Source organism: Limulus polyphemus, unplaced genomic scaffold (genome assembly GCF_000517525.1).
Source record: "Limulus polyphemus unplaced genomic scaffold, Limulus_polyphemus-2.1.2 Scaffold1733, whole genome shotgun sequence".
NCBI lineage: Eukaryota > Metazoa > Arthropoda > Merostomata > Xiphosura > Limulidae > Limulus > Limulus polyphemus.
Genome location: NW_013667343.1, coordinates 181,266 through 190,797, shown reverse-complemented (window position 1 = coordinate 190,797; position 9,532 = coordinate 181,266). Strand labels below are relative to the sequence as shown.

The 9,532-nt window shown below is 32.1% G+C and overlaps 2 protein-coding genes across 5 annotated transcripts in view; one reads left to right on the top strand and one right to left on the bottom strand.

The window, feature by feature from the left end:
* Positions 1-1,871, top strand: part of LOC106464750 (peroxidase-like) — a 37,556-nt gene extending 35,685 nt beyond the window's left edge. For both annotated transcript variants that reach the window (XM_022392543.1, XM_013924906.2), the window contains exon 14: positions 1,111-1,871. In XM_022392543.1, coding sequence (XP_022248251.1) covers positions 1,111-1,118 — 8 coding nt within the window. In that variant the 3' untranslated portion in view covers positions 1,119-1,871. The remainder of the gene's footprint in view (positions 1-1,110) is intronic.
* A 3,122-nt stretch (positions 1,872-4,993) lies between these two features.
* LOC106464749 overlaps positions 4,994-9,532 on the bottom strand; it is a 54,333-nt gene continuing 49,794 nt past the window's right edge. For all 3 annotated transcript variants that reach the window (XM_022392541.1, XM_022392542.1, XM_022392540.1), the window contains exon 9: positions 4,994-8,507. In XM_022392541.1, the coding sequence (XP_022248249.1) occupies positions 5,398-8,507 (3,110 nt within the window). In that variant the 3' untranslated portion in view covers positions 4,994-5,397. The remainder of the gene's footprint in view (positions 8,508-9,532) is intronic.

Below are 9,532 nucleotides of genomic sequence, written 5' to 3'. Positions count from 1 at the left end.
ATTTTGATAGTTTGATTGATGTATTTGCAGCAGCAAAAGCACGAAAGGTTCATATAATGTAACCATGAATACCAGAATGCTAACTGTACAAGATCTAGTTAAGTATATGTGCAGTTGTGTATTTGTTTGTAGTTAAGCACAAAGCTATACAATGGGCTATCTGTGCTTTGCCCACCACGGTTATCGAAACCCGGATTCTAGCGTTGTAAGTCCGCAGACATACCGCTGTGCAGTTGGGATCATAGTTTTGTAAACTAATAAAATTTGTTATTTGTAAACTTAAGTAGTATTTTATCAATCTGTTTTATAATCCATGTACACCACAAGTGACTGGCTTCTCATATAAAACATAAGTTTCAACTAGGGATATAACAGAAATTTATTCTGCATGCTTGAAAGATTACTCTAGCTATGTGACTTTGAACAATACTGGATGACATAAATATCAAAATGGTTTACAAATTATGTAAGTACACCTAGTAGGCTGTACTTCATTAGTTCCAGGTTTACAGTTGTGATATCGTGAGATGTTATATTGTGACTTTATTTTAAGCTTGTGTAAGGCGATAAATAATTCTTTATGTTATTGTCATTAAGTGGGTAATGAGTCACAAAACAAATAATTAAAACATTTCAGAGGTGGGGGACGCCAAAAGTATATTTGCCCCGGGTGCTGAGAACCCTTGTTACGCCACTGTGTGGCACACATTTGATATATATGCTTCATATGGTATTCTCTCCAAGAAATGTGCAACCCATCTGTCTGATTATAAGGTTTATCCACGGTACTACCATGAAATTGCTAAACAACCTTCCTAGCTTCATCTAGCTGTAGTGAAATTTCGCTGATACAAAATATCTTAACAAACCGTTCGCATTTAAATATAGTCAATAATATTATAGACTTCTACAGAAAGGTAATGAAAGCGGTACCTTAGCTATCGTTAGTATAGAATATATCTTATGATAGTTTAGAAACATGTCGTTAATGTTAGAAACATTCTTGTATAAGATTCAGTACCTTTTCTTATCTAGAAGTTTAGATGTTCGATTATAATAAAAATTACATTATCAAAAGGTCACAATTAACTGTCAATTTTTCTTCAACAGATCATTAATGAGAAAACTTACCTGGAAGACAGCATTGGCCTACTATATTACAACGTTCACTCTATATTAAATAATGCACTCTATAATTAATAAGCATAATTTATTATTCGATAATATTTGAGGTATGTTGTATAGTGAAAGTTTTTTTTATCTATCTATGTATACACACACAATTATGGAAAATGTAAACTCCACACATCTGTAATCACTACTACATGCAAATTAACACTTTAAAAACTTCTTTCTGAAGAGATTCACAAACAATAACCCAACTGTGTAGCACATATAGATATCCAAGTAAAATAGACCTACCATTTAGTTCCAGTTTCTGGCCATTAGACTTCGTTAAAGTGAAAAAACTTGTAAAGCCTTCTCACTTAATTCTATAAAAAACTTGTAAAGCCTTCTCACTTAATTCTATAAAAAACTTGTAAAGCCTTCTCGCTTAATTCTATAAAAAACGTAAAGCCTTCTCACTTAATTCTATAAAAAACTTGTAAAGCCTTCTCGCTTTAATTCTATAAAAAACTTTAAAAGCCTTCTCACTTAATTCTATAAAAAACTTGTAAAGCCTTCTCACTTAATGCTATCAATAATTATCCGTAATTCTATGCCTCATATGAATGCTTGCAATAAAATTTTTTGTTCTCCCATAATTTCCTGTATGTGGTACACGCTTGTTTGATTTTGGTAAAAGTTACGAGAATACCATTAAATTTGTAACATCAGTTAAGGTTGTGAATAATAGTATGATGCAAATATGTGTGTGTCACTTGATGATCGAAAATGTTTTTTTTTATTATATTAATTTTCTCACCTATCTCATAAATGTTAATACTTGTGAAATAATTGTAGTAATGTCAGCATTTTAAAGTTTAATATTTTTATATTCGTTGCTTTCTGAATAATTTGGTGGAGACTTTAAAAAAAGCTTGCCATTTTCATGTGTCAGTTTCAAAAAGTTCTCAAAACCATCATTTATTTGTTCACCTGAAAAACATCTTATTGTAAACAATGAGTTAAATTGCCAAGTTATCGGCCCATATGGTTCAGTTATAGCTGTCCCAGATTTTGAACATGCGCAGCAGAGGGACGGAAACCGCCGATTTCACCCGATGTTTAAAAAGACTACTGTCAACCGAACAGAGGAACTGACTGTTACTCTTAAAATGCACCCACAGCTGGAAGTGCAAAACATTTCTGGTAGCATCACGTATCACGATGGAAGAAAGCAGAGGGTTATTATAAATGAAATTCAGTTAAACTGGATTAATATAACAAGTGGGGTACCTCAGATTTATATTAATGACGTAGATGATGGAATGGTCAGTACATTATTAAATTTGCTGTTGATACTAAGGTTTTGGGTGTTGTTGGCTGTGAGGAGGATGCTGCTGCTTTACAAAAGGATTTGGATTATAAATGACAGATGGCTTTTACTTATAACAAATACAAGGTAATGCATGTAGGATATCATAATTTTAATGGGAATAACCTTAATAGTGTTGTAAATGAAAAGGATCTTGGTGTTCTAGTTAAGCCATCCAAGCAATGTACTGTTGCTAGTGGCAGGGTAAATAGGATTCTAGGCTATTGGTTAGAACACATTTGGAGTATTGTGTTCAGTCTTTGGCTCCTTACCTTACGAAGAATACTGAATTGTTGGAAAGGATTCAGAGGAGGGCTACTAGGATGATACCTGGAATGAAAAGGTTGTCATACATGGTTAAAATCTCTCAAAATGTCTCTTAATTTTGTCAAGGTAGGAGTCATCTTCAGCTAAGACAGCTTTATTTTTCTAACAGGGTGGTTGACCTGTGGATTGGGCTGCCTTCAAATGTAGTAAATGCGATTTAAGGGAATTTTTGATAAATATTTAAATGACAAGAAATTGGTTTTGAGTGTTTTATTTTGAAATTTGGTATACTAGATGGGATGGACCAATAGGCCCCTTGTTGTAATTAAATTACACGTATGTATTAAAGTAAAATGTCATTATAACTTAATAGGTATTTAACAATGGTGGTATAAATATATAATTTACATATATATATATATATACACACACACACACATATATATTCCGGTCAGCTTAATTTCATTTTTTATACAGAAGTGATAGTTAGTATTACTAACAAAAATACATAAGGGGCAGTGTTCTGTGGTACTTCTGAATAGGGAATATTATCACAGAGGTAAACCACTACTCCAGATAATAGGGGATTCAAAGTATTGTAATGGATAGAATGTTGTGAAAAGTGGAGAAAACATAAATATTTATGCAACAGCACAAACAAGTTTCACTGCTCATCAAACATCAACAAATTAAAGACTGAAAATAAACAGATCAACTTTCATATTTTACAAGACAGGAACTACAGTACCAAACTCAAAATTAAACTGAAGGATGCAACTGTATAGAGAGTAATAATTAAAAACCAACAACATTCTACAGCATTATCAGGTTCAGTAGATGAATTATTTTGTGAAACTGTGAGAGTGTCTTTTATTGAATGTTCAGATCATGGCCTTTGTGCAGCTGTAAAATCAAATGAAGATCGAATACACAATAAACGATAATTTCACTAGTTGCTAGGCTTCACAAATAAAGAAAGATTACATACATTTTAGGTCCAATTCAACTGTTCTATAGAGAACTGGTTTTAATCTATCAAGGAAATGTGGCTGAAAGAAAACAATTTGTTTTCATGTATTCGTACACAACTATTCAAAGGCTATCTGCACTAGCTGTCCATAACACTGAACCGATACCCGAGAGGGAAGGCAGCTAGTCAACAGCACTTTCTTTCATTGAATAGTGGAATTTGATTATTACCCTTATAATGACTCACAGTCTGGAATGCTAACCACTACTGGACCATTATCACCCTAAAGGAAAGTGTACAAGTTATATCATATAAACTTGTTTCTTTCATAAAATATGTTTGTAGTCAGAACCAACATTATTTTAGAAATTGTACGAGGATGAGCTGCTCAATGAAACAACAGAAGTACAGGTGGTCCAATAGTGTGGCTTTGAAGATGTTGAAAGACAGTGGACAGATTTTGGAGAAAATTCAGAGTATATTTTAATGATACATGCACAATACAACCCTTACCTTCAGTACCAGCCTGATAAAAAAAAAACTGCAAAAGATTTTCTGATGAAAAATTAAAACATGTTATGACAAAATAATCTAGTGTCAAAAATAAGCCAGAGGGATTCAAGTGTATTGGAGAATGTGAGAAGTGTGATACAAGATCGTTTAAATAATCAAGATTGACAATTCTTAGCACAGCTTGTTATCTAACAGTTTTGTCTAATGTGTGCAATATAACCATATTCGAACTTGTAGCAATAGACAAAATAGAGGATACTTTCTTCATTAGAGAACAAAAGTTACTGAAAGCTAGAATCATAAAAAAAAATGCCTGAATCCTATAGGTGTGCTAGTTTTAAACCTCGCAGTACTGAATATTATCAAAGCTATATATCTAACAATCTAGAAGATTTATTGTTCAATGTTTTGCCCAATGACTTAATCATTAATGTTTCTTAACTTATTTCATATATCTAGATATTGCATGCTTTCATGACTTCAAGTTTATGGTATCTCTAATGAATTATATCAATTGAATAAGTTATTTTAAAGGTTGTTGGTAGAACTAAGGATTACACAGCTCATACTACTCTTCATTAGCCCATTAATGCAATATAGTTGATGGCTACCAAGTAACCAGTTCAATAGAATTCAGGTTTTAAAATACACAGTTATCTGAATTCTATATATCCACTTCGTTATACTTCTGTTACTTTCTGTAATCCATACACGAAATTTATCATATATATACATAGAAAGAGAGAGAAAAACAGACACGATTCTTAATCTTACAGAGAATTCATTTTGTTTATTAAAATACTAGTTTTCAGAAAGAATGAAAAATCATTTGAGATATTTACAAGTATGAACTGAATATAGAAATTATTTTAGAGAAATCTGTATGTTGTAAATACAGGTGATAGTTTGCAAAATGTTCGTTAAAATGCAATTGGTTTTATTTAGAGTTTCACAGGTGAGTAATTAGTTTTACCATGATTATGTAGTGAACAATAAAATGGCAGTATTAGAACACAAAACTTTAAATACACAACTAGTAATTTTACAGAATTTGTACAAGGGGTGAATTTTCTGCATAACAAATTTAACATGAATTTCCTTCGTAAGGAACAAAATAAGAAGATGCTAAATCTGAAGATTGACACGGAATAAGTAATTAAAATAATTGTTAATTACTCTTTTTGATTTTTGTTGAGGGGATGTCAATATTAATTGTATCATTTCCTAAAATAAGTCGAAATCTTTTGGTTCCAGGCTGTGGGAGAGAATCTGTCAAAGATGATGATGACGAAGAGAATAAAGAACTGTCAAGGTAACTTGAACCTCTTGGTACAAAAGCTTGATCAGCATCTACACAATCAGAATTTTTTTTGAGATCACATGAAGAGAATTTTAGTTTAGTACTTTTACATTTTTCTATGTTTATTTTCTTTTTCTTCTTCTGTTTGTGTTTCTTCTTCTTCTTCATGAAGCTTGAAGATGAGCTCCATTCTCCATCACTGCTCTTAACCGGAAGAATTTCATAAATCATGTTTTGTTTCATAGAATATTTAGAGACTTTAGGTTGCTTAAGATGGGCCTGATCTTCTATAACTGGATTTCTTCTCACACGAATGGTGAGTTTCAGACACCTTTGGGATGGATCTTTGTCAGATGAAAACTTGCTGCTACTGTTTTCATTCACCCTACGTTGTTTTTTTCTGTCATACTGTGTACATTCTGAACTGAAATGAGGAGAATTTCTCTTGCTGTTATTTTGAATCTTTCTTGAAGTGGAATCAGTTAATGCCCAATTTAATGGATCAGTTGGCTTATCACGGCTTAACTTAAAATATGAGGAATTAGAGAACAAGCTGTGTTGTGGCTTATGGTCAACAATCATTTCATTTGTTTGAATTGTGTCACTACTCTTGATAAACTCTAAACCTTCACCCTGTCCTATCGGTAAGACTGTATGTAAGAAAGACTGCTCTGATCTGGTATCGTTTGGTGGAGAAACTGGAAAATTTTCTGAAGACTTTTCATTGATAGCTTGTAAACTTATCTGACCTGCTAATTCCCTCAAACAGTTGGTCATAGTTTCATTTAGCTGCTTACTTGATTCACGTTTTTTTCCCTTCAACCTTCTTGCTGGTCTTCTTAATCTGGAAGCAATACTATCAGTTTCAGAAACACTCTGAAGTGACAAGGGATTCTTGATTTCTTTTGTATTCTGTGCAGAGCCAGAAGTACAATTTATCAGTATCTTTGTAAATGGAACACAACTAGAAAAACTGTGTTCCTTCACACTAGATGATCTCTCTAAACACCTTCTGTTGACTGAGCATTTCTTCCTGTCTACAAGCAAACTTTTTTTGTTTTGTTTTAATATCACCTGATCACCTTCATGTTCATAATTGTTTTTGACGGTGCAAAAGTTAACATTTTGAGTTGATCCTAAGCTACCCAACTTTTCTGAAGTTGTGTAACTACTTTTCTCAGAAAGAAGTGAAACGGAGTTTGATACCTTTTGTAGCGACCGTTTGTCATAGCTGGTTCTTCCTGCCTTTTCAGTTTCTTTTGTTTTAGTAATTGCTGTCTGCTGAACATTTTGCTGTTCTAAAGATTTAGATTCTATGTCATACAAGCCTACATTAGAAGAAACATAATGGAAAACACTATGTGACTTCTTCAAAAAGTCTTTTTTTAAAAAATTACTTTGTGATAAGGAATTTTCAAGATTAGGTCCTCCTGTATCATCCATGTTCTTTTTATATTTATTTTGAAATCCACTATTTAAATGCTTGTAATTTCTTGTTCTGGAGCGTGTCACTCGCTGGCAACTTGTTGATAAATTAACCTTTCCACAAAGACCTAACATCATTTTGTTCCTTGTATTTTTAATGCCTTCATCACAAGCTTCTAAATCTTGAGGATGAGATTTGTGTGGATATATTTGATGAGGGGACTGCTGAAAGTTATTTGTATTTTTAAAATCTATATTAGATAAAACCACATCATGGGATTCTCTTCTTTCCCTTGATCTTAAACGTGTTGAAATACAAACATTTCTTTTGGTTGAAAATCTTTGTGCTGGTTGTGAAAATGTGTTTATCTTACTGAGATGCTGTTGCTTCTCTTGATTCATAACTTGATCAACATTTACACATGCTTCCGGCTGCAAGTCACCAGAACTTGTTTCTACAGTTTTTCTAACTGTTTGAATTGGCAAGTCAGGAGTCTGTAGAAAAGGTTCCTCAGAATTGTCCAATATGATGGCTTTCCAGTGATGGGATTTTGTTTTTTTAGGACACAAACTATCCTTACAAGAAAAACAATTCATGTTTTCTCTGCGAGTAGACCTTTCAGAAAAATCGGATGATTTGTCGTAACTGTTTTCACGGATGCTACTAGAAGATGATAGTCTGATTACCGATTCTTCCTCTGCAAGACTCGTTGAACATGATGAAGTTTGGGAATTTTTTCTAGTATTAATATCTGATGATAATATCACTTTCTGAAAATCTTTTGAGTCAATATTGACATTGTTGATGTTTCTTCGAGCATTCATTTTGATTCCATTATAGAATTTATTCATGCTATTTTCTTCTTTGGATTTTGAAAGTTCGGAGCACAGTTGTGCCTGCTGTACACAAGGCAGGTCATTTAGTTTTTCTAACAGAGAAAGTTTAAAAACATCTTTCTCATATTCAAGTTCATTACAATCATGTTCAGGTTTTTGTTGTTTGAAATTCTGAATTGCACACAATTTATTTTCATAATTTCTATGAATCACACCACTGTTTCCTTTGTTCTTAAATGGTTCATAGTTGTGTTTTTTTTCTAAACATAATGGTAGGAAGCTCATAGAATTTTCTTGCTTGCAATCAGGAAATTGTTCACTTGAATAACACGCATGGTTTTCATTCAACTTTTCACTCAGTTTCTCTCTCATCTTGTTCACTGGAGAAATCCCTTTAAAACTGTAAGGAATAGGCTGATCTAGAGAAACATTATAGTTTTCAAAATCAGTTTCACAGCTCTTATATTTCTTTATATGTTTGTGGTTATAATATCTTCTTTTAAACTTGTCAGACTGGAACTTGGTACCATCATGATGACTCTCTTTCTTTCTTGATATATTTTGGTGGGTCAAGTCTTTCTTGGGAGATAGTACAATTTTGGGTTCTCTGAATCTATAACCTTGAGAAAGCAAGAGTTGTGCATCGTACCGGGCGAGGCCCCTCTTTCGAAGTTCTCTCATTGTAGAATTCTGCAATATATTATTAACAATCGGTTCTGTAAGCAAAGAAAAGAAATGTTTAGACAGCTAGCTATGAATGTAAGAACTACATTATAAAAGTAAACAGACAAGAAATGTTCAAGTAACTTATAAGATGTCATACACAGAACCCAATACGCATCAAACATTCAACCACAGTTATATACTGACAATTATTTAAGTGCTGTTATAAAAAAGTTAAAGATGATTATTTTACTAAAATGGATATATTTTAAAACCTAAAAAATGTCCAAGTCAAGAAAACACAATAGCTATTATACGAAAACTAAGCTTAATTTTTCATAGGTATCAAAGTAAGAGAAATTAATTCACACATACTTATATATATAAAATGACCTGTTTTCTTTCCGTAAAATATACTATTCTTCTTATCCTTCAATTATCAATATTTAAATGACAAGTCCAGCTGCCTGCTAAATTTGATCTTTCACTCTTAGTAAAAACAACACAGTTTTAAGATGTGTACTACATGGACATAATTATCTACAAAACAAATCACAATGTAGAACTAAACTGATGTAACTACATCAGAATAAATACTTAATTGTTTTTAAATTTTCTTAAGTTTACTATAGTATTTATCTAAAATGCTTGTAACAATTCTGGGTTAGTTACTCATCTTTAATTACTTTTTTTTTACTAAAGAAAAAAAACCATTAATAGATCTTGAAATTGATAAAGTATTCTTTCTGCAATTTGTTCAAGTTAAACGTAAACATTCTTCACTACTCCAGAGCTAAAATCTGATTAAAAAATATTAACTAATTACTGAACTGTTTAATATTGTCCTCGGTAGATAAATTAGTAAATTAAATACAAACGAGAACTAAGTTGTAAGACATACAAGTTCATCAATTACTTACTTTTCTTGTAACCAAGCTTTTCAGAATATTAACTTGCATATTTACATACTATTGCCAGATATAGGAATCTTAACTGATGTATTTGACTACTTCCATTATTAACTTGACTCACCTGAAGATGTATTATTTGTAGTCTTCTCTGCACATTTTGATTATTT